This window comes from Bufo bufo, chromosome 4 (genome assembly GCF_905171765.1).
Source record: "Bufo bufo chromosome 4, aBufBuf1.1, whole genome shotgun sequence".
Lineage (NCBI taxonomy): Eukaryota > Metazoa > Chordata > Amphibia > Anura > Bufonidae > Bufo > Bufo bufo.
The window spans coordinates 339,102,017-339,128,188 of NC_053392.1; the positions used below are offsets into that span (position 1 = coordinate 339,102,017).

At 43.8% G+C, this 26,172-nt stretch overlaps 1 protein-coding gene across 1 annotated transcript in view; it reads left to right on the forward strand.

Annotated features, from left to right (window-relative positions):
* Positions 1-1,149: 1,149 nt before the first annotated feature.
* AMD1 (adenosylmethionine decarboxylase 1) overlaps positions 1,150-26,172 on the forward strand; it is a 36,152-nt gene continuing 11,129 nt past the window's right edge. The window contains exons 1-3 of the mRNA XM_040428879.1: positions 1,150-1,602; positions 17,009-17,095; positions 19,960-20,086. Coding sequence (XP_040284813.1) covers positions 1,493-1,602; positions 17,009-17,095; positions 19,960-20,086 — 324 coding nt within the window. The 5' untranslated portion in view covers positions 1,150-1,492. The remainder of the gene's footprint in view (positions 1,603-17,008; positions 17,096-19,959; positions 20,087-26,172) is intronic.

Sequence of the window (26,172 nt, forward strand, 5' to 3'; positions counted from 1 at the left end):
TCCACTAGTGTCTTATTGCCCTGGTACAAGCCACCGCCATTTATAGTCAGAAACAAATCTAAGGGCTCTTTCACACTTGCTTTGTTCTGTTCCGGCATAGAGTTCCGTCGTCGGGGCTCTATGCCGGAAGAATCCTGATCAGGATTATCCTAATGCATTCTGAATGGAGAGAAATCCGTTCAGGATGCATCAGGATGTCTTCAGTTCCGGACCGGAACGTTTTTTGGCCGGAGAAAATACTGCAGCATGCTGCACTTTTTGCTCCGGCCAAAAATCCTGAAGACTTGCCGCAAGGCCGGATCCGGAATTAATGCCCATTGAAAGGCATTGATCCGGATCCGGCCTAAAGCTAAACGTCGTTTCGGCGCATTACCGGATCCGACATTTAGCTTTTTCTGAATGGTTACCATGGCTGCCGGGACGCTAAAGTCCTGGCAGCCATGGTAAAGTGTAGTGGGGAGCAGTATACTTACCGTCCGTGCGGCTCCCAGGGCGCTTCAGAGTGACGTCAGGGCGCCCCACGCGCATGGATGACGTGATCACATGGACACGTCATCCATGCGCATGGGGCGCTCTGGCGTCATTCTGGAGCGCCCCGGGAGCCGCACGGACTGTAAGTATACCGCTCCCCACTACTACTATGGCAACCAGGACTTTAATAGCGTCCTGGCTGCCATAGTAACACTGAACGCATTTTGAAGACGGATCCGTCTTCAAATGCTTTCAGTTCACTTGCGTTTTTTCCGGATCCTGCGTGTAATTCCGGCAAGTGGAGTACACGCCGGATCCGGACAACGCAAGTGTGAAAGAGGCCTTAGTTCTCAGTTCAGTGAGCCTCAGAGATATGAACATGCATGTCTACCAAGCACTGTGTATCATGTCCTCGCCTCAGACCTCTGACACAGTGCCTGCAATGACGGCTACCACCATGACTACTGCACCCCCGCCCCTTTCCCGGCCGTTAATCCTTCTCAGATTGACTAACAGGACACCAGCCATGGAGAGGGAGATCCTGGGGGCGTGGCTTACACGACTGACGTGCTCTAACATCAGTTTCTTTCGAGCTGATAGGCTGTTCAGTCGCTCGAGCCGTCTACGTCATCAGTGTCACCGCCCCGGGTATTTAAGCGGCGGCTCGTGCCCCTTCTTGCCGCTTTACACAGTATGGCCGGCGATATTAGCTAGCGCTCGCTCAATCGCGTTCTCTGTAACAGGGGAATCGATATAACGGGAAATAAGAGACTGCATCGGAGGAATTCACTATATCCATCACATACAGAAACACCCAACATCGACCACCAAGCTTAACACCTCATAGAACCTTCCGAACGCCGAGGAAGAAGCTAAACACTAAGAATATTCTAGAATCATTTAATTTTTAACACGAAAAGGAAAAATCGGGCGTGGGAGGAAAGTAATATAAGCAGATATCTATTTTCCGTTTCTCGTTATTTTCTGCGTTGTTAGTGGGTCTCCGGCTGCTGGGGGCGAGATGGAGGACAGCGCCGCGCACTTCTTTGAGGGCACAGAGAAGCTGCTGGAGGTCTGGTTCAGCCAGCACGATGAGACCAAAGGATCCGGAGACCTTCGGGACATCCCAAGGTGAGTGTCCTGGGGCCGGCCGACTGTGGTGAAGGTGACACTGACCTGGCTTATGGCCGTGCTCTCCTTTCCCCTGCAGTGAGCCGGCTGCCCATGTGCTCTGTGCCGTCTGAGCAGTGGGGGATGGGGCGCTGACATCCCTGCCTGGCGGGGAGTATGAGCGAGGCAGACTGACCTGCCATTTTGTTTCTGCCTTGCCCCTCTTGTCAGGGTGCGGAGCTGAGGGGACAGGCAGCCGTTATAGACCCCTTGCTGCTGCAGCCGTGTGGGGGCTTGTTAGTGCGTGGGCGGTAGACTTTCATTCATTTGTGGCGCAGTTGTGCTGGTAACATATGGAATGGCTGCCTGCGGGCACCTGTTTCTGTATCTCACCGGGCAGCGTGCTGGAGTATGGTCAGTAATGGCAGCACACCTGTCCTGCCCCAGGAAGGCAGGAAATCCTACCCGCTGAGGTGCATTGCTTCCCCGGGGAGGGTGGGGCTCACGGGTCTCGGGCGCGGAGCATGTGCTGCTTTTGCACACGTTGCCAAATGGCTTCCCGTTGCCCTTATAAGGGGAGGCCCCATATAGAGCTCCTTGCACACACACCTCGCCAGGCCTGTGCACGGCACACCCGGTAGTGAAGTGACGGCCATAGACGGTGTGGCTCCTGGCAGGGAAGATTTATTAGCTATGCGGTCTCTGGTGCACGCTTCCATTGATTGCTGGTGAAGGACGCCAGGTGTGTGAGGCAGCCTGTCAGTAGTCTCTGACCTCTAACAAAGCCGGCTGGTGGAATATTTAGATGTTGTCTGCCTAAGGAATTGTGGTGGAGCACAATGAAATAATGACCTAATCATAGACTCGCTGCTCTGGCTACCCATTGGTTAGATTGGCTCAGTCAGAAGCTGGCATCTTTTCATTATTATGGCAGACCTAATGCTAGTGATGTAGTGTTTGAGAAGAGAAGCATGAGATTTGGGAAAATGCCATGGCTGCTTATGCAAAAGCATTTGGTTCATACTGACTGTCAGTGATACCCACTATTACAGCATGGGAACCCCTAATGCCTTTCCTGCCTCAGAGGCTGTGTAGTGACAGGTGAAACATTCTCTAATTCAACCTCGGCTAAAGCATTCTATAACTTCTACCTCCGAGAAGCTCAGTGTAGTGACAGGTAAAGCATTCTATAACTTCTACCTCCGAGAAGCTCAGTGTAGTGACAGGTGAATCATTCTATTTCTACCTCCGAGAAGCTCAGTGTAGTGACAGGTAAAGCATTCTATTTCTACCTCCGAGAAGCTCAGTGTAGTGACAGGTGAAGCATTCTATTTCTACCTCCGAGAAGCTCAGTGTAGTGACAGGTGAAGCATTCTATTTCTACCTCCGAGAAGCTCAGTGTAGTGACAGGTGAAGCATTCTATTTCTACCTCCGAGAAGCTCAGTGTAGTGACAGGTGAAGCATTCTATTTCTACCTCCGAGAAGCTCAGTGTAGGGGCAGGTAAAGCATTCTATTTCTACCTCCGAGAAGCTCAGTGTAGGGGCAGGTGAAGCATTCTATTTCTACCTCAGAAGCTCAGTGTAGGGGCAGGTAAAGCATTCTATAACTAACTTCTACCTCAGAGAAGCTTGTTGTAGTGACAGGTAAAGCATTCTATTTCTACCTCAGAGAAGCTCAGTGTAGTGACAGGTGAAGCATTCTATTTCTACCTCCGAGAAGCTCAGTGTAGGGGCAGGTAAAGCATTCTATTTCTACCTCAGAGAAGCTCAGTGTAGTGACAGGTGAAGCATTCTATTTCTACCTCCGAGAAGCTCAGTGTAGGGGCAGGTAAAGCATTCTATTTCTACCTCAGAGAAGCTCAGTGTAGTGACAGGTGAAGCATTCTATTTCTACCTCCGAGAAGCTCAGTGTAGGGGCAGGTAAAGCATTCTATTTCTACCTCCGAGAAGCTCAGTGTAGGGGCAGGTGAAACATTCTATAACTTCTACATCATAGAATCTCAGTGTAGGGGTAGGTAAAGCATTCTATTTCTACCTCGGGGAAGTTCTGTATAGTAACGGGTAAAGCATTCTATAACTTCTACCTCAGAGAAGCTCAGTGTAGTGACAGGTGAATCATTTTATTTCTACCTCAGAGAAGCTCAGTGTAGGGGCAGGTAAAGCTTTCTATAAATTCTACCTCAGAGAAGGTCAGTGTAGGGGCAGGTGAAGCATTCTTCTACCTCAAACTCAGTGTAGGGGCAGGTAAAGCATTCTTCTTCTTCCTCAGAAGCTCAGTGTAGCGACAGGTAAAGCATTCTATTTCTACCTCAGAGAAGCTCTGTGTAGGGGCAGGTGAAGCATTCTGTAATTTCTACCTCAGAGAAGCTCAGCGTAGGGGCAGGTAAAGCATTCTTTTTCTACCTCAGGGGCTCATTGTAGGGGCAGGTAAAGCATTCTGTAATTTCTACCTCCGAGAAGCTCTGTATAGTGACAGGTAAAGCATTCTATAACTTCTACCTCAGGGAAGCTTGTAGGGGCAGATGAGGCATTCTATAATTTCTACCTCAGGGAAGCTTGTAGGGGCAGATGAGGCATTCTATAACTTCTACCTCAGGGAAGCTCGTAGGGGCAGGTGAGGCATTCTATAACTTCTACCTCAGGGAAGCTCGTAGGGGCAGGTGAAGCATTCTATAATTTATACGTCACAGAAGCTCGTTAGCTTTAGTAGTGGATGTATATACAAGTGTAGTCATTTGGGAAGGGGATCTGTATAATGTGCAGCATATGATAGAGCCTTAGTTGCATGATTAATCCAGCAAGGACAGGATTTGCTCGCTGTTGGTTTAACCCTTCTACCTTGGTAAAGCCGTAGCAGTTATTGAGGGCGGTTTGATCTATGGAATGTGCTGTAGATTGATGTGCTATGCCAGGCTTTGGCAGAGTGGAGCTGGCGCAGGCAGGCTTTCCTCCCTTTACAACACTTGCTGGTACCCCACAGTTGAATATATACACTAGCATGTAAGTGGTGTAGGAGTGTTTGTTTACCGCAGCTCTATAGGTACCTAAACTTCAGGGGCCTGTTTTATAAGTAAAACTAACAAAAAAGTATATTAGAGAAATTATAGCATTTACATATATTTAATTTTTTTATAAAATTGTTTAAAAGGTTAGGTACACTTTAAAGGGAATGTCATAAAAAATTGCCTGTTTAAATTTGTTATACTTTTTAGATTATTTTTTGATTTTCATGTCACTAAAAATAAACATCCTGCCGTTTTCATGCTGACAACTAGGCTTGAAATGTCATGCCTTCTGGTTCTTTGAGAGCTGTCATATGGGCCATAGACACAATGGACAGGAGGGGATCTCACTAACTTCTAAGGGAGCATTCTGTAGGCATGTTCTGTGACCTGTGTAGAGGTCAGAAGGGAGCAGAGAAGCTGTGAGATTACCTATTGTGAATGGTGGATAACCGTGTTAGGCTACTTTCACACTCGTGTTTGGTGCGGATCTGCACAGACGGATCCGTTCAGTTAAGACAACCGCATGCATCCGTTCAGAACTAATCAGTCCCCATTGACTTACATTGTCTCTCAGTTTCGTCAGACTGACACCAAAACGCTGCTTGCAAAGCGGAATGGAGATGGAACGGAGGCAAACCTGATGCATTCTGAGCGGATCCTTTTCCATTCAGAATGCAAACTGATCCGTTTTGGACCGCTTGTGAGAGCCCTGAACGGATCTCTTAAACGGAAAGCCAAAACGCCAGTGTGATAGACTTATCTATATAGAAGTGATATCAGTCATTGTAATTCCGCCTATAAGTTTGCTACTGAAAATACCTGTGCAGAACACAGGCTCAACACTAGGCCTAGTGTTCACTGCAAAAACTGCACAATTTGTTTGTTTTTCTATTGGTAATTTTATAATGCCATATTCCCATTGTAGAAAAAGTATAGCAATCAGTGCTGTGGAGTTGGTAAGCAAAGATTCTGACTCCGACTCGCATTTTATAAAACTACGCCTCCTTCATAAATGGCCAATAATTTAGTGATAAATGTACTGGTGTAAAGTGTTATCAGGCATTTTCTGACGATCAGGCTACTTAGACCTTTCAAGGGTCCATTCACACATCGCCGGCACTTAATAGAAAATGCGGACAAGAATAGGACATGTTCTATTTTGTTCGGGAACGGAATTGTGGACCTGGAAGTACGGATCCGCAACTCTGGATCCGGGCAGCACATTATGCGACCCCATAGAAATGAATGGGTCCGCAATTCCGTTCTGCATAATGTGGAATAGAATTGCGGACGTGTGAATGGACCCTAAACCAGTGGTGAACCTATGGCATGGGTGCCAGAGGCGGCACTCGGAGCCCTGTGGGCATCACACCCTGGAAAAATCTATGGTGTACCAATCAATATGCCTTGATTTTTTATTTATTTTTTGCCTTCATCAGCACAGGACATGCTATGAAAAGCACAAGCAGCACATTGAATGTAGGCAGGCTATTATAGCGAAATGATAAAGTACATGGACGATATACTATATTGGTATTCAGGTTAAATTGCCGTGTTGGCACTTGGTGATAACTAAGTGGGCTTTGGGTTGCAGTTTGGCCACTTTGTCTCTAAAAGGTTCACCATCACTGCCTTAAAGGGAATAACTTTGTGCTGCCAGACAGGTGAGTTGATTTCAGCGATCTGTCATTTATAAGTTAAAAGTAAGTGGTTGCTGCGAACCAACTTCACAATCATTGCAGACTGGGCCTGGAAAGGAGTCCCGGCCACCTGAGAAGAGTCATGGTTATTCATGAATTCCTGCCCACCTGCTGATGACTGACCGTCTTCTACCTAGTTTTCTCCCTTTCTCTCTAGGAGAGAACTGCCAACCATCAGCAGATGGGCAGGAGAGCAGGAGATTAGGAATAACCAGGACTCTTCTCAGGTAGATTTGACTCTTTGGCCTGGGCTGCAATGGTTATGATTAGAGATGAGCAAATTTCCACTTATGAAATTCGTTCACATTTCGTTTGGTGGTAAAAGGTGAATTGCGTTATGGATTCCGTTACCACGGACCATAATGCAATTCTATGGCGGAATGCCTTCAGAGGTATTCCGTTATTCATTCTGTCATAATAGAAGTCTATGGGCTGCAAAAAGGATCTGTCCTGTTTCAATTATGGAGGAAGAGGACTCCATTCACCTTTAACCACCAAACGAAGTGTGAACGAATTTCATAAGCGGAAATTCGCTCATCTCTAATCATAATCATTGCAGCCCAGGCCTTGGCAAGAGTCATGGTTATTCATAATCTCTTGCCCATCTATTCAAAATATGAAATTCGCTAATCTCTGATGGTTCTCGGCAACCACTTTTAGCTGATGTGCGACACACCACTGAAATCAGTATTTCTGTGACTATTTTATGCTGCCATCAGTGAGGTCAGCATAAAGTTGATAGGTTCCCTTTAGACCATATTTATTGTAATACAATTTCTGAAATTCCTGACATTTTCTGTAAGTAAATATACAATGTACTGTGTGCATTTAATAAGTGGAAAACACTTATTATGCCATAAATAATTTTAAGAAATCTATGAATTTGTCTTCAGAAAGTTATAAAAGCTGTATTTATATGCAGAATCGTGTAACATTTAAAAAGTATGTGCTATGGATGTAACTATAGCCAGGGCACAAGAACATTGTAACTTTTTGTGGTGATAAACAATATAGTGGGTTATGTGGTGCTATTATACATGCATTTATTGTGATTTATGCTGGTGTTTTAATTTTTTTACACTAGGTGGTGGGAGCCTGCTATGAATTAGTTATTCCTCTTGTAGTTGATATATTCAGTGCTTGTCATAAAAGGGTTATCTGGGAATAAATAACTTTTCCGAGGTGGCTGCAGCCTTTCTCCACTATGGAAATATTCATACTTGGGGTACTTTCACACTAGCTTTATTCTTTTCCGCCATTGAGTTCTGTCCTAGGGGCTCTATACCAGAAAAGAACTGATCAGTTTCATCCTCATGCATTCTGAATGGAGAGAAATCCAGATGCATCAGGATGTCTTCAGTTCAGTCACTGTACTGAGGAAATACCGCAGCATGCTGCATTATTATCTCCGTCCAAAATTCCGGATCAGTTGCCGAAATGCCGAATCCGGCATTAATTTACATAGAAATGTATTAGTGCTGGATCGGCATTAAAAATACCGCAATACCAGATCAGTCCTTCCGGTCTGTGCATGCACAGACTGGTAAAAATGAAAAAATATAGAACTGATCCGTTTCTCTGGATGACATGCGGAGAGACGGATCTGTTCTTTGATAGCATTTGTAGACTGATCCGGATGCGGATCAGTCTTACAAATGCATTACGTTTGCATGCAGCCACGGAACTGCTTGCCAGATCACTCTGCCGCAAGTGTGAAAGTAGCCTTACCTGCTATCCGCAGCGCTGCTCCTGTTTCCTGGCTCCTATGTGTCTCTTCCAGTCTTTCTCTCCAGCATGGACCTGATCATCTACTCAGCTGCAGTCAGTCAATAGACACATCACCACTGAATCCAGTTATTGGCTATCGCAGAGCAGATAATCATGTCCATTAAACAAGCTGTGGATCGGAAGATGGATAAATGGGAGCCAGTTCTCAGGACTTGGGGCAGTTGGGAGTAGGCAAATATGTTACTTTCCATAGCAGAGGCAAGCTCTGGGCACCTGAGACGTTGCTTATTCCCAGCCAACCCCTTTAAGGCTGTTCTGTCTAGCAGTTCTGAGACAACCGCACGCGTGCCCAGTAGTGAACTTCCTCCTCTGGCCTTTAGAGAAGGAACTTACTATTTAGCATGCACAGTTTCAGGTATTGTAAGTAAGGGCCTTAGAGCAGCAGTGATAAGCAGGGTGTTCTAGTGGTGATAATCAGTTCTCACCTCCACACTTTATAGTATAAGGACAAAAGAGGTGAGAACTGATTCTCACTATTGGAACATCCTGCTTATCACTGTTTATTATATAAGGACAGTCTAGAACACAGGAGAGGTGAGAACTGATTATCTATCACCACTAGAACGCCCTGCTTATAACTTTTTGACAAATAAGGGCCATTGAATTTGTCACATAAAATATAGTTATGATTGGCATTTATAAACGTTTCTAAATTTATATGAAAGTTAATATCATTAGATTATTTAATGGTTTTTGTTTGCTGTAAAACATGGGTATCCTGACTTTGGAATCCTCCCCTCATCAGCCTTATATTTTTTTCAGTTTACAGGCCGTTTTTTGCGTTCCGTATACGGAACCATTCATTTCAATGGTTCCGCAAAAAAACTGAATGTACTCCGTATGCATTCAGTTTCTGTATTTCAGTTTTTCCTTTCTGTTGAAAGATAGAACATGTCCTATTATTGCCCGAATATCACGTTCCGTGGCTCCATTCAAGTCAATGAGTCTGCAAAAATAAAATGGAACACACATGGAAATGCATCCGTATGTCTTCCGTATCGTTCCGTTTTTGCGGAACCATCTATTGACCATTTTATGCCCAGCCCAATTTTTTCTATGTAATTACTGTACAGTCGTGGCCAAAAGTTTTGAGAATGACAAATATTAGTTTTCGCAAAGTTTGCTGCTAAACTGCTTTTAGATCTTTGTTTCAGTTGTTTCTGTGATGTAGTGAAATATAATTATACGCACTTCATACGTTTCAAAGGATTTTATCGACAATTACATGACATTTATGCAAAGAGTCAGTATTTGCAGTTATGGCCCTTCTTTTTCAGGACCTCTGCAATTCGACTGGGCATGCTCTCAATCAACTTCTGGGCCAATTCCTGACTGATAGCAACCCATTCTTTCATAATCACTTCTTGGAGTTTGTCAGAATTAGTGGGTTTTTGTTTGTCCACCCGCCTCTTGAGGATTGACCACAAGTTCTCAATGGGATTAAGATCTGGGGAGTTTCCAGGCCATGGACCCAAAATGTCAACGTTTTGGTCCCCGAGCCACTTAGTTATCACTTTTGCCTTATGGCACGGTGCTCCATTGTGCTGGAAAATGCATTGTTCTTCACCAAACTGTTGTTGGATTGTTGGAAGAAGTTGCTGTTGGAGGGTGTTTTGGTACCATTCTTTATTCATGGCTGTGTTTTTGGGCAAAATTGTGTGAGTGAGCCCACTCCCTTGGATGAGAAGCAACCCCACACATGAATGGTCTCAGGATGCTTTACTGTTGGCATGACACAGGACTGATGGTAGCGCTCACCATTTCTTCTCCGGACAAGCCTTTTTCCAGATGCCCCAAACAATCGGAAAGAGGCTTCATCGGAGAATATGACTTTGCCCCAGTCCTCAGCAGTCCATTCACCATACTTTCTGCAGAAGATCAATCTGTCCCTGATGTGTTTTTTTGGAGAGAAGTGGCTTCTTTGCTGCCCTTCTTGACACCAGGCCATCTTCCAAAAGTCTTCGCCTCACTGTGCGTGCAGATGAACTCACACCTGCCTGCTGCCATTCCTGAGCAAGCTCTGCACTGGTGGCACTCCGATCCCGCAGCTGAATCCTCTTTAGGAGACTATCCTGGCGCTTGCTGGACTTTCTTGGACGCCCTGAAACCTTAACAAGAATTGAACCTCTTTCCTTGAAGTTCTTGATGATCCTATAAATTGTTGATTGAGGTGCAATCTTAGTAGCCACAATATCCTTGCCTGTGAAGCAATTTTTATGCAACGCAATGATGGCTGCACGCGTTTCTTTGCAGGTCACCATGGTTAACAATGGAAGAACAATGATTTCAAGCATCACCCTCCTTTTAACATGTCAAGTCTGCCATTTTAACCCAATCAGCCTGACATAATGATCTCCAGCCTTGTGCTCGTCAACATTCTCACCTGAGTTAACAAGACGATTACTGAAATTATCTCAGCAGGTCCTTTAATGACAGCAATGAAATGCAGTGGAAAGTTTTTTTTGGGATTAAGTTAATTTTCATGGCAAAGGACTATGCAATTCATCTGATCACTCTTCATAACATTCTGGAGTATATGCAAATTGCTATTATAAACTTTTCCAATTTCCTAAATTTATGTAATTCTTAAAACTTTTGGCCACGACTGTATGCTGTATATGCCATATCGAAAAACGGAACGGAAACACAACCCGAACGGATCTGTGAAAAACGGACCGCAAAACACTGAAAAAGCAATACTGTTGTGTGAAAGAGGCCTAACTCAATTGTTCTTTTCCTCTATGGCATTGATGGCCATCCCATTGAAGGGTACTCTCCACACTCGGTATCAGTAAATTTGACATTTTCGTGTTGTGCTGTACACCATACAGCATGGCGTTTCATGCCGGGGCATGAATATGAACTTCCCTGGTTGTCAGCTGCTCTAATAAAACGATTAGATAAAACAAACAAATGTCCCATTATAACTGTTGGTCCGACACGGTTTTTAACCCCTTTAAGGACACATGACGTACCGGTACGGCATGTTTCCCGAGTCCTTAAGGACGTACCGGTACATCATGTGGTGGTCCGATCACCGCCGCCCGGTGATCGGACCAAGGTGCCTGCTCATACCATTGAGCAGGCACCTCGGCGTGACTCCCCCATGACTGCTGCGCTTTCTGCAGTTTCTGATCCCCGCAGTCCCTGACCGCGGGATCAGAAACTTTAATATGCCGAAAATAAAGGGGGGGGGGGGGGGCGGGTGGCAGGCAGTGCGGCAGGCGGTATCGCGATCCCCCGCCTGCCTCCTCTTGAATATTCATTGGCGTCCAGTGGTTATACCAGTGTGTCAGCACATTGCTGACACTCTGGTATAAACGGCTGACATCTGTGCTGTGATGTCAGCTGTTTAACCCTTTCCATACCGCGGTCCGTACGGACCGCTGTATGGAAAAGTTTAACAGTCGGGGAGCTCCCTCCCTGTGGCCACAACTGAGCAGACGGGGAAGGTTCCCATGGCAACAGGACGCCTTCTCAGGCATCCTGCTGTCCATGGTGCTGAACAGATCTGTGCTAAAGGCATAGATCTGTTCAGACAAAGTGTAAGTAAAATACAGTACAATACACTATATAGTATACTGTATTATACATACATCAGACCCACTGGATCTTCAAAAACCAAGTGGGTCTGGGTCAAACAAATGTGAAAAAAGTAGATAAAAAAAAAACACATTTATCACTGAATAAAAAAATAAAATAAAAAATACACTACACATATTGGGTATCGCTGTGTTCGTAACGACCTGATCTATAAAACGGTCATGTTACTTTCCCTGCATGGTGAACGCCATAAAAATAAAAAAATAAACTGAGGAAATTGAAATTTTGCCTACCTTACTTCCCAAAAAAGGTAATAAAAGTGATCAAAAAAGTCGCATGTACACCAAAAAAAGTATACATATTAGGTATCGCCGCGTCCGTATCCACCGGCTCTATAAAAATATCACATGACCTAACCCCTCAGGTAAAAAAATAAAAATGGTGTAAAAAAAGCCAACTGTGTACAAAGTGTAATAGCAAGCGATCAAAAAGTCATATGCACCCCAAAATAGTGCCAATCAAACAGTCATCTCATCCCGCAAAAAATGATACCCTACCTAAGATAATCGCCCAAAAACTGAAAAAAACTATGGCTCTCAGACTATGGAGACACTAAAACATGATTTTTTAATTTATTTTTTTCAAAAATGAAATCATTGTGTAAAACTTGCATAAATAAAAAAAAATTGTATACATATTAGGTATTGCAGCGTCTGTGACAACCTGCTCTATAAAAATACCACATGATCTAACCTATCAGATGAATGTTGTAAATAACAAAAAAAAATGCCAAAACAGCTATTTCTTGTTACCTTGCCTCACAAAAAGTTTAATATAGAGCAACCAAAAATCATATGTACCCTAAACTAGTACCAACAAAACTGCCACCCTATCCCGTAGTTTCTAAAATGGGGCCACTTTTTGGAGTTTCTACTCTAGGGGTGCATCAGGGGGGGCTTCAAATTGGGACATGGTGTCAAAAAAAACAGTCCAGCAAAATCTGCCTTCCAAAAACCGTATGGCATTCCTTTCCTTCAGCGCCCTGCCGTGTGCCCGTACAGCAGTTTACGGCCACATATGGGGTGTTTCTGTAAACTATAGAATCAGAGCCATAAATATTGAGTTTTGTTTGGCTGTTAACCCTTACTTTGTAACTGGAAAAAAATTATAAAAATGGAAAATCTGCCAAAAAGTGACATTTTGAAATTGTATATCTTATGCAACACCTAAAGGGTTAACAAAGTTTGTAAAATCAGTTTTGAATACCTTGAGGGGTGTAATTTCTTAGATGGGGTCACTCTTATGGAGTTTCTACTCTAGGGGTGCATCGGGCAGCTTCAAATGGGACATGGTGTAAATAAACCAGTCCAGCAAAATCTGCCTTCCAAAAACCATACGGCGCACCTTTTTCCACCACGTAAACTGTGTGCCAGTACAGTTGTTTACGGCCACATATGGGGTGTTTTTGAAAACTACAGAATCGAGGCAATAAATATAGCATTTTGTTTGGCTGTTAACCCTTGCTTTGTTACTGGAAAAAATGGATTAAAATGGAAAATTTGCCAAAAATTCAGAAATGTTATCACCATTTGCCATCAACTCTTGTGGAACACCTAAAGGGTTAACGATGTTTGTAAAATCAGTTTTGAATACCTTGAGGGGTGTAGATTCTAGAATGGGGTCATTTTTGGGTGGTTTCGATTATGTAAGCCTCACAAAGTGACTTCAGACCTGAACTGGTCCCTAAAAAGTGGGTTTTTCAAAATTTCTGAAAAATTTCAAGATTTGCTTCTAAACTTCTAAGCCTTGTAACATCCCCAAAAAATAAAATATCATTCCTAAATTGATCCAAACATGACGTAGACATATGGGGAATGTAAAGTAATAACTATTTTTGTAGGTATTACTATGTATTATAGAAGTAGAGAAATTGAAACTTGGAAATTTGCAATTTTTTTTACAAATTTTGGGTAAATTTTGTATTTTTTTATAAATAAAAAACATTTTTTGGACTTCATTTTACCAGTGTCATGAAAGTACAATATGTGACGAAAAAACAATCGCAGAATGGCCTGGATAAGTCAGTGTTTTAAAGTTATCAGCACTTAAAGTGACACTGGTCAGATTTGCAAAAAATGGCCTGGTCCTTAAGGTGAAATAAGGCTGTGTCCTGAAGGTGTTAAATAACATTGCCTGATGGAACAATAGAGGTCCCCTGTCAAAGTAAAAAAAAACTTTGCTAAACCTTATAACGACTCAATTGTCCCATATCACACATTGGGTTAATTGAGAATGATAACACTTCAAATAAAGTATACATTTAGCAATTGACACTTCATGGTGGTCCTCATCTTCATTCTTAACACATTAAATAATTGTAATGTTCAATGGCTTTGTCACAAGATAATACTGTAACATGTATCGCAGTGTTGGCTGTTCCCATTCTGAGTGACCAGGGTTCTCCCTCTCTATCACCCGATCAACAATAAGCGTATTTATTACCTGGGTCCCACTTCTGACACTGTTTTTTACAGTGAATTCTGAGATCCGGAAATAAAACTTAAGTCTTGTACAGAGCATGCACAGCAAACCAATGTGTCATGAGTAGTCTGCCCCCAACTCATATGCTTTCCAGTGTTTAGTACACGTCCTATGAGTTAAACTGCTCAGAAATGTGGCCTGGTGGTCATCTGACGCACGAGGTCTTTGTGCTACCTAGCTAACCAACTCGCTACATTAAACAAGTTAGTAATGGGTAAGAACCAATAAGAATAACTAAAAATACCCTTCTAACACAGTATGTTGCAGTGTGAATAATGTCTTAATTACATAAAGAGCCATGTTGCAATAAAAGTCCACTTACATTTATAAAATGTGTTGATTTCACTTCCTTATAGTTCTTTTACCATACAGCAGTATTTGTCAGTGGTGGTAACTTACTGCTCCCCAGACTTTGGTTCTGTACTTTAGTACTGATGATCCTTTGGATAGATCATCAGCGTTTGGTGGGGGTCAGACACTCGGGACCCCTGCCGATCTGCTGTTGGAGTAGGCAGCAGTGTTCGCAGTGGCACTGTTGCCTTCTCTTTCCAGCAGGCCCAGTGATGTCATGACTATCATCACTGACCTGGGTGCCGCTCAGCTGCCTTCGCTTTAATGGGGCTGAGCCATGCCCAGGCAAGTGAGGTCATGACGTCACTGGCCTGCAAGATGGCAGCTGCCTTCTCAAACAGCTGATTGGTGGGGGTCCCAGGTGTTGGACCCCTGCAGATCAGATGGTGATGAGCTATCCTAAGGTTAGATAAATATAATAAAGTGTAGAATCCCTTTAACAGTATGATACTGATGAGCAGATGACCTATAGATGAGTCCTAGCCGCCTTACATGTCTTCAATTAATTTTCAATTTTGTCATTGGCAGCAACAGCTCTGTGGCATTGTGGTGGTTAGGCCGTGTACATTTGTCATACTTAATGGGGTTGTCCACTCTATTACTGTTAATAGCCTATTCTGCAGTAACAAGCACTGTCCACTACACAATGACAGAGCTCTGCCACTGGAACTACTTTGAAACAGCTAATCAGCCAGTCAGATATTTATGCCCTTAAAGGGGTTCTGCAGTTTTTTTAAACTGATGATCTATCCTCTGGATAGTAACATAGTACATAAGGCCGAAAAGACATTTGTCCATCCAGTTCGGCCTGTCATCCTGCAAGTTGATCCAGAGGAAGGCAAAAAAACCCTGTGAGGTAGAAGCCAATTTTCCTCACTTTGGAGTCAGGAAGGAATTTTTTATTCCCCTAATCAGGCAATCAGACTATCTCCCTGGATCAACGACCCCTCTCTAGTAGCTATAGCCTGTAATATTTTTACACTCCAGAGATACATCCAGGCCCCTCTTGAATTCCTTTTATTGTACTCACCGCAGCCTTCTCGCTGTTTAGCGCAGGCCCGGTGACGTCATGACTAGTATCACTGGCCTGGGCGGGGCTAAGCTCCATTCAAGTGAACAGAGCTTAGCCCCGCCCACGCCACTGATACTAGTCGTAACGTCACTGGGCCTGTGCTAAACAGCGAGAAGGCCCTGGCGCTACTGCCAGCGCCTCTGCCTTCTCAAACAGCTGATTGGTGAGGGTCCCGGCTGTTGGACCCCCGCCGATCAGATGCTGATCTATCCAGAGGATAGATCATCAGTTTAAAAAACAAACAAAACTGCAGAACCCCTTTAAAAGGTTTTACAGACAGCCTGGGTTACGAGTAAGGGTCCATTCACATGCAATTGCGGACAAGAACAGGCATGTTCTATTGGTGCCGGCAATGTGCGGTCCGCAAGAATCGGATCCGCAAAACACGTTGCAGACGTGTGAATGGACCCTAAGGAGGATGAGTTCTGTCATTCATAAACCAGCCTGTATGGCAAGTTTGTGCTATTTTCTGTGGTGGGCAGTGCAGTTGTACTTATTGTGCTAGGATACAATATCTCTACACATACCACGTTATTGCCAGAGGCATTCAGAGGCCCCCATACCCTTTCATTGTCACCCTAAAATCTGGCATTGTATAGTTTTTGTGTGGGAAGGCTGGGGATCAGAATCACTGTTCTGTTATGGCCCCCATACTGTACTTTTGCCTTTCTGTGAATATCTGCACTCCTAAAGGAGTTGTCAACTAGAAATGGCAATATTGCGTTCCCATCATAGGAAATTCTGACCCATCACACTATATTATCAGTGATGGTTCTGACCCACAGTGTTGATCCTGTGATCTCTTCTCCAGCTTGCCCCACCCCTGTTGATGCAATGTGCTGCATTGGTTATGTTATTGCCTATGCTGGCGCACTACATAGAAACATAGAATGTGTCGGCAGATAAGAACCATTTGGCCCATCTAGTCTGCCCAATATACGGAATACTATGAATAGCCCCTGGCCCTATCTTATATGAAGGATGGCCTTATGCCTATCCCATGCATGCTTAAACTCCTTCACTGTATTTGCAGCTACCACTTCTGCAGGAAGGCTATTCCATGCATCCACTACTCTCTCAGTAAAGTATTACTTTTAAACCTTTGCCCCTCTAATTTAAAACTATGTCCTCTTGTAGCAGTTTTTCTTCTTTTAAATATTCTCTCCTCTTTTACCTTGTTGATTCATGGCCTGAACTTTATTATTCAGAAGCCTACATCTTGCCAAAATTCTAAACACCAGACACTTTCCAATCATGTTACCAGAGCCAATACTGATATTATATTCTTATGGGTGAGAGATTTTTCTATGATGCCAACCTAATGTCCTATCTTGTCTGACGGGACAGCCCCTGTGTAGTTGTGCTCTTCTATCTTCTGTAGGAGATGTTTAAAGCATTTGTATAATTTTCACTCTTGTATTTTCAGGTTTGAGTGGGACAAACTTTTGGAGAATGTCCATTGTTTGATCATAAGTGTGACAAAAACTGACAAGCAGGAAGCTTATGTACTCAGGTAATGTATATACTGCATCTGTCTATAGTCTATATAAACCTTTTCTTGTTCTTGGCACCGAGCCTTTCATCATAAGCATACATGATACAGTAGTCTTTATTAATGGACCCTGACAGGGAGCTGGTAATACATGGTCCTGCTTCCTGAACTTCTCTGGGGATGTTGCCATGGAAAGCACACGGGTAGTAGCCCTGTAGTGTCCTTCAATGCAAAGGCTTTATGTGGCACCTTCTTAATGAAAGGTTATCATGAAATGAAGCGCAGTCTGCAGGCAGCATGATATAGTTTTGAGGATAACGTTTTTTTTTTTACACTTAAGTCTCTGCTCTTTCTGTATTCATTTGTACACAGGGCCATCTGATCAGTAACTGAGTTTACATAGATGGCTGTCAGTCACTAAGAAGACAGCTCCCGTGTACAACTGAGCTCAGAAACAGCAGATCTAAATGTATATATTTCAAAACTATATTTCAATCTCTGCCCCTTCACTCTAACATGCTGCTTGCAAATTGGACTGCATTTTGTGATGACTGCTTCTCTTTTAAAAAATGTCTGCTTTAGACTGCCCCTATGCACATCGTTCAGTGACTGACAGCTATTTATGTATACATATAGAGAATGCTATTAGTCACTGACAAGATGGATCTGATTTGCTCTATGAACCTTCAGAAGACTTGTAACAACAATCTAGCATGAACACTGAAACTTCTTGTTGTAGCTATCTAGATACAAGTGCTGAGAGAAGAGGGCCACAAGATTTGCCATCTATGCAGTGCTCCACACACAAAAATGACCAGGAGCCATTGGCTCCTAAACTAAAAAATTTAAAAGCCAAATTACATTTTTTAGTCTCCAAATTTAAAATGCATATAATAAAATAAAAAAAAAGGACTTTGAGAAGATGAGACACAGGTGACAGTAGTGAGCCAGCACTACATATAGGAGAAAACAGCACCACATACCTCTCACATCCAGTGACCTCTTCTGGGGGACAAGGTGACTAAAAATGGCGAATTGCGTGGTTTAGAGGTTTTTTTTTTCTGTTACGGCCTTCACCGAGCAGAAATATTTTTTAATAGCTCACACTTTTTGGGACGTGGCGATATGTAATATGTATATTCTTTGTTTGTAATTTTTATATGTAAAACTGGGAAAGGGGGCCATTTAAACTTTTAGTATTTTTATTTTTTTTTTACTTTTTATTTAATAACCATTTCTTCCCTTAGGGACTAGAACTTGGATCTTTTCATCCCTTGTGCTATTCACCCTGATAGAGATCTATCAAGGTGAATAGGATCTCACACATCGTGTGCACACAGCAGCAGGGAGCTGAACATGGCAGCCAGGGCTTCAGTAGCGTCCTGGCTGCCATGGTAACGATCTGAGCCCCAGCAGTGTAATCTGCCACTGCCACCAATGAAGGGGATGGGACCCTGTGGCCACCATATAACAATGGGGGGGGGGAGAGACTTGTTGCCAGTGATAATGGGGGGGGCGCACTGCACCGCCAATGAATGTAATAAAAGAGGACCTTTCGTGGGTCCAAAGAATATGAACTTAGTAGCAGGCTGCATAGAGCGGCGCTCAGGGATCTAAGTGCACTTACTATTATTCCTGGGCGCCGCTCCGTTCTCCCGCTGTGGCCCCCGGTATTTTCAACATTCAGAGCAAGGAGGAGGAGACGCCAGTGTCTCTCCCTCTCCCTGACAGCAGCGCTGTCCAATCAGAGCTCAGAGCGAGGGAGTTTTTTTTTTTTTTCTCCCTGGGTCTGAACTCTGATTGGACAGTGCTGCTGTCAGGGAGAAGGAGAGACACTGGCGTCTCCTCCTCGTTGCTCTGAATGTTGAAAATACCGGGGGCCACAGCGGGAGAACGGAGCGGCGCCCAGGAATAATAGTAAGTGCACTTAGATCCCTGAGCGCCGCTCTATGCAGCCTGCTACTAAGTTCATATTCTTTGGACCCACGAAAGGTCCTCTTTAACTCCTCTATACAATTGTCTGCAGCGGTATCACAGACCCGGCCTCAATAACAGGGCATGCGATCTGTGGCACCTGAGGGGTTAATTGCCGCGTATCGTATGCCCTGTTATTGAGGCCGGGTCTGTGATACCGCTGCTTATACTTATGTTTTACATTCATTGGTGGCGCAGTGGCGACAGCTCCTCCCCTCCTATCTCCCCATTGGTGATAGTGGAGAGGGAGGGACTCCTTCCTTCTCCACTGTGCTACTGAAGAGAACTTAGGACACACAGGATCGCAGCGGTCCAGTCGCAAATGGCGACCAGACTGAAAAGTCTTGTCGCCATCTGCAAATTTTAAGGCGCACTGGCCACTGTTTGGATGCAGTTTTAGGCTACTTTCACACTAGCGGCACGTACCTCCGGCAGGCTGTTTCGTCGGGTGAACAACATATCGGATCCGTCATGTCGCTAGTGACAGTGTGCCTCCGTACTGCCGCTCCGTCCCCATTGACTATAATGGGGGCAGAGTTCCGGCGAGAGGCTGCTGGAATAAATGTCGGACATGTCGTAGTTTTATTCCGGCAGCCTCTTGCCGTGCTTAGCCGGAACTCCGCCCCACCCCCATTAGTCAATGGGGACGCAGCGGCAGTCCGGAGGCACAGAGTCACTAGCGGCAGGATGGATCCGACAGGCTGTTCACCCGATGAAACAGCCTGCCGGAGGTCCGTGCCGCTAGTGTGAAAGTAGCCTTATCCGCTGGGTTGTTGGAACCTGATAAGATTCCTTTGCATACATCCTCTGGTTATATAGAAAAATTATAATATACAAATGTAGATCAGTTGTAATGATAGAAAATTAAGGTATGCGTCCTAAATTTATTAATCTATTTTTTATTTACACAGTGAGAGTAGCATGTTTGTCTCCAAGAGACGTTTCATTTTGAAGACATGTGGTACCACCCTCTTACTGCAAGCACTGGTTCCCCTGTTGGAGCTCGCTAGGGAATACTGTGGGTTTGATGACATTCAGGTAAGTTGGCGTTTTCACTGCAGAGTCTCTACTGTTTAAGGCTTCCTGCACACAAATGTTTTTTTTTTTGTTTTTGTTTTTTTTTGCATTCCGTATACGGAACCATTAGTTTCAATGGATCTGCAAAAAAAACAGAAGGTACTCCGTATGCCTTCTGTTTCCGTTCAAACATAGAACATGTCCTATTGCTCAAAAAATAACGATCCGTGGCTCCATTCAAGTGAATGGGTCCGCAAAAAAAGGAATGCATCCGTATGTCTTCCGTTCCGTTTTTGCGGAACGATCTATTGAAAATGTTATGCCCATCCCAATTTTTTTATGTACTTACTGTTTAAAGGGCTTCTGCCACCCCCAAAACATTTTTTTTTTTTTTTTTGGCTTGTTAAAATCCTTTTTAACTACTATTCCCTATATAGGGATCTTACCTTTTTGTCTGTGGCTTCTTTTCCTTAAAAATCGATATTTTAAAATATGCAAATCACTTCACTACCAGCAAGTAGGGCGTCTACTTGCTGGTAGCCGCCGCAAAAAACCGCCCCCTCCTCCTGTTGATTGACAATGCCAGCGAATGCTCTCCTCCTCCTGCTGGCCCTGTCATCATTTCAAATCCCGTGCCTGTCTTCATTCGGCGCAAGCGCTCTGAGAGGAGGAGGCTCGCCTCCTCAGCACTCCCTTAGTGCGGCTGCGCCGATGACGTCTTCTCTTTCGGTGACGTCATCTGCGCAGGCGCACTGAGGGAGTGCTGAGGAGGCGAGCCTCCTTCTCTCAGATTGCCTGCGCCGAATGAAGACAGGCGCGAGATTTGAAATGATGACATGGCCAGCTGGAGGAAAGCGCTCGCTGGCCCTGTCAATCAACAGGAGGAGGGGGCGTTTTTTGCGGTGGCTACCAGCAAGTAGACTCCCTACTTGCTGGTAGTGAAGTGATTTGCATATTTTAAAAGATCGTTTTTTGAGGAAAAGAAGCCACAGCCAAAGGTAGGAGCCCTATATAGGGAATAGTCGTTAAATAAGGATTTTAACAAGCCAAAAAAAAGTGTTTTGGAGGTGACAGAAGCCCTTTAACCACCTCAGCTCCCCTAGCTTAAAAACCCCCTTAATGACCAGACCACTTTTTACAATTCTGCACTACACTACTTTCACGGTTTATTGCTCGGTCATGCAACTTACCACCCAAATGAATTTTACCTCCTTTTCTTCTCACTAATAGAGCTTTCATTTGGTGGTATTTCATTACTGCTGACATTTTTACTTTTTTTGTTAATCAAAATTTACCTAATTTTTTGCAAAAAATGAAATTTTTCAGTTGTAAAATTTTTCAAATAAAACTACATTTCTATATACATTTTTCTCTAAATTTATTGTTCTACATGTCTTTGATAAAAAAAAATGCAATAAGTGTATATTTATTGGTTTGCGCAAGTGTTATAGCGTTTACAAACTATGGTACAAAAATGTGAATTTCCGTTTTTTGAAGCAGCTCTGACTTTCTGAGCACCTGTCATGTTTCCTGAGGTTCTACAATGCCCAGACAGTAGAAACACCCCACAAATTACCCCATTTCGGAAAGTAGACACCCTAAGGTATTTGCTGATGGGCATAGTGAGTTCATAGAAGTTTTTATTTTTTGTCACAAGTTAGCGGAAAATGATGATTTATTTTTTATTTTTTTCCTTACAAAGTCTCATATTCCACTAACTTGTGACAAAAAATAAAAACTTCCATGAACTCACTATGCCCATCACGAAATACCTTGGGGTGTCTTCCATCCAAAATGGGGTCTGGAAGAAGTCTGGAATCCAAATGCCTAAAAAATGCCCTGTGAAATCGTAAAGGTGCTCATTAGAATTTGGGCACCTAGGCTGCAAAAAAGTGTCACACATGTGGTATCGCCGTACTCGGGAGAAGTAGGGCAATGTGGGCAATGTGTTTTGGGGTGTATTTTTACATATACCCATGCTGGGTGAGAGAAATATCTCTCTAAAAGACAACTTTTCCCATTTTTTTATACAAAGTTGTCATTTTAGAGATATTTCTCTCACCCAGCATGGGTATATGTAAAGACACCCCAAAACACATTGCCCTACTTCTCCTGAGTACGGCGATACCACATGTGTGACACTTTTTTTTTTTGCAGCCTAGGTGCGCAAAGGGGCCCAAATTCCAATGCCCCACATGTGACCCCATTTTGGAAAGAAGACACCCCAAGGTATTCCGTGAGGGGCATGGCGAGTTCAAAGAAGTATTTTTTTTTATTTTTTTTGGCACAAGTTGGCAGAAAATGATTTAATTTTTTTTCAGTCTCCCTTTTCGCTAACTTGTCACAAAAAGTTCAATCTTTCATGGACTCAATATGCCCCTCAGCGAATACATTGGGGTGTCTACTTTCCGAAATTGGGTCATTTGTGGGGTGTGTTTACTGTTCTGGCATTTTGGGCGGGGCTAAATTTGTGAGCAACCCTGTAAAGCCTAAAGGTACTCGTTGGGCTTTCGGCCCCTTTGCGCACCTAGGCTGCAAAAAAGTGTCACACGTGGTATCTCCGTACTCAGGAGAAGTTGGGCAATGTGTTTTGGGGTGTATTTTTACATATACCCATACTGGGTGAGAGAAATATCTCTGTAAAATGACAACTTTGTATAAAAAAATGGGAAAAGTTGTCTTTTACAGAGATATATTTCTCACACAGTATGGGTATATGTAAAAATACACCCCAAAACACATTGCCCTACTTCTCATGAGTACGGAGATACCACATGTGTGACACTTTTTTGCAGCCTAGGTGCCCAAATTCTAATGAGCACCTTTACGATTTCACAGGGCATTTTTTAGGCATTTGGATTCCAGACTTCTTCTCACGCATTAGGTCCCCTAAAATACCAGGGCAGTATAAATACCCCACAAGTGACCCCATTTTGGAAAGAAGACACCCCAAGGTATTATGTGAGGGGCATGGCGAGTTCCTAGAATTTTTATTTTTTTTGCAAAAGTTAGCGGAAAATTATATTTTATTTATTTTTATCTTACAAAGTCTCATATTCCACTAACTTGTGACAAAATTTTTTTTTACATGAACTCTCCATGCCCCTCACGAAATACCTTGGGGTGTCTTCTTTCCAAAATGGGGTCACATGTGGGGTATTTATACTGCCCTGGCATTTTAGGGGCCCTAAAGCATGAGAAGAAGTCTGGAATATATTTGGATTCCGTGAGGGGTATGGGGAGTTCATGTGAGATTTTATTTTTTGCCACAAGTTAGTGGAATATGAGACTTTGTAAGAAAAAACAAAAATTAATTTCTGCTAACTTGTGACCAAAAAAAAAAATCTTCTATGAACTCGCCATGCCCCTCAAAAGTGATCTTTTTATAGCGCCGCAGCGATTTTACAGTGTTTTGCAGTGATCAGGAAAAAATAATTCTGTCACTGCAGTGGGGCGGACTGAAGGCAAGTGTGCGCACAAGATCAGGCCTGATCGGGCGAAAACTGCATTTTTTGTAGAGCCTATAGAACATGTCCTATTCTTGTCCGCAATTGCGGACGAGAAAAGGCATTTTGTATATAGTTCTGGCAATGTGCGGATCCGCAAAATGCGGAAAGCACATTGCCGGTGTCCGTGTTTTGCTGACGTCTGAATGGAGCCTTACAGGGGGGTGATCAGGGAGTCTATATGGGGTGATCAGGGGGTTAATAAGGGGTTAATAAGTGTGTGGGGGGGTGTAGTGTAGTGGTGTTTGGTGCTACTTACAGAGCTGCCTGTGTCCTCTGGTGGTCGATCCAAGCAAAAGGGACCACCAGAGGACCAGGTAGCAGGTATATTAGATGCTGTTATCAAAACAGCGTCTAATATACCTGTTAGGGGTTAAAAAAAAATCGCATCTACAGCCTGCCAGCGAATGATCGCCGCTGGCAGGCTGGAGATCCACTCGTTTACCTCCGGTTCCTGTGAACGCATGCTCCTTTTTCAAAACTTGCCGGAATGCCGGATCCGGCATTAATTTCCATTGAAATGTATCCAGCATTAAGTGTTACGGCAAAAAGGATGACACCGGAGAGACGGATCCGGTATTTCAATGCATTTGTCAGACTTATCCGGATCCGTCTAACAAATGCCATCCGTTTGTCAGGCGACGGAACTGCCTGCTGGAATCCTCTGCCGCAAGTGTGAAAGTACCCTATGGCTGTCATACCTATAGAGATTGAAAGGATTAACAGGCAATGCTGGGAAATGGCCTTTAAGAGGACCTTTCATTAGTTTGTACTTTAGAACATCAATACCTCACGTTGTAGGCCAAGATTAGGAGATGCCATTGTGGTCTGCTATTTATTAGCATACATGGTGCCAAAACAGAACAGGGGGCAATGGAGCAGTGCATCAGTAAAAAAGACCGCAATGACATCTCCTAATCTTGGCCTGCCTCGTGAGGTATTGATTTTAGAGAGTACAAACGAATGAAAGGTTCTCTTTAAACATGCAGCAGTAGAATCCGTGTTGCCACTCAGGTTTTCACTGCCAGGCTTTATTTACCTGACTGCATCATGTCAGTCATGTGACTTGTGCAGCCAATCACTGGTCCCAATGGTAAACTGAAGCAAAGGTATGATTACCTTTTTGGGGCTGTCAGCATTGTTTGTTTGCTTAACTTTTTACTGCTTCCTTTTAATAAATGTAAGCAAAGCATGTACATATACAGTGTTTCGCGATAATCATAAGACATTAAACAATTGCAGTGTAGCAAACCTCGCCACTTACAGAATGTCTTTGTATATATCTTGCTCTTACTGTAATGTTATTGCCTGTATGGTCGGTGTAGCAGAATAGATACTCTGGCTACATTTTTATTCCCTTTGGTTAGGCTGTCTGTACGGCTGTTTGTTTACTGTTTACCATGTTAAATGCATTGCTTTTCTGTGCCTCTTCCCCTCCCCCTTTTTCCTGTCCCATTGTTTCCAGAGCAGGGTGTTGTCTCGGGGACACTGGGAGACCAGTTTAAACTAGCTGCTCTGTCCCTCCTCAATCTCCCATCAGCCCGTGCTATTGTCTGACTCCACCTTTCCTTGTACTATAGTAATCTATATACCCTATTGTATGTAAATAAAGTTAGTGGACTCCCAAGCTATGTGTCGTCTAGTTCTTGGGGGAGGGGGGGAATATTGTAATGCTACCTGGATTATTGTATGTTGTTCCTGTCTACCAGCGGAGTTATTGTGGATTATACTGCCTCTCCGCTACATGCAGCAAACTTAGCTTCCAGTAGCTTTTAAGTGTCACTTTATTTCTTGCTGAATCTGTCTATTTAAAGGGATTCTTAACCTTTTTTTCTTTCTAATAAAACCTTTTGGATAGGTCATCAGCATCTGATTGGTGGCCTGACACCCAGGACCCCCACTTATCAGCTGTTTGAGAAGGCAGTGGTGCTCGAAGTAACACTGTGGCCTTCTTGCTGTTTCCCCGCAGGCCAGTGATGTCATGACTATCTCACTGGCCTAGGTGCAGCTCAGTCCCATTCTATTCAATGAGGCTGAGCTGTGCCCAGGTCACATGACAGTCATGACATCACTGCAATGACCACTGCCTTCTCAAACCCCCAGCGATCAGATGCTGATGACATAGATAATCAGTAAGAAAAAAGGTTTAGAACACCCTTTAAGCCAGGGCTCGACAAATCCCAGGTCGCCATGGCGACCAGGAATTTAGTCCTGGCGCTTGTGTATTTGTCAGCCCGTTTTCAAAGGTGCCTGGGCGATGGGTGCAGAGCTGCCGTTCTGTCCGGAGGCAGCACCGTTGTAAACAGCCTCAGTGTCAGTCAGCTCTGTCACAGCACACACAGAGTGAGACGCTGGCAGCAGGGAGGGGAGGGACTGGGAAGGAGTGTAATCTGATCCTAGAGTGGAAGCTGCTTCTGGCAGCCCCTCCCCTCCCCGCCCACCAACCAATCAGAGCTGAGGCAAGGCAAGCACTAGCAGCTCTGAGTCTGAGTCACTGACACAAGTACAGGAGGGAGTCTAAAGAATCGAATGAGTCACAGAATCTAAAGATCCTACAGTTAGTGACTCATTCGATTCTTTAAGTTAAAAGAACCGTGAGTC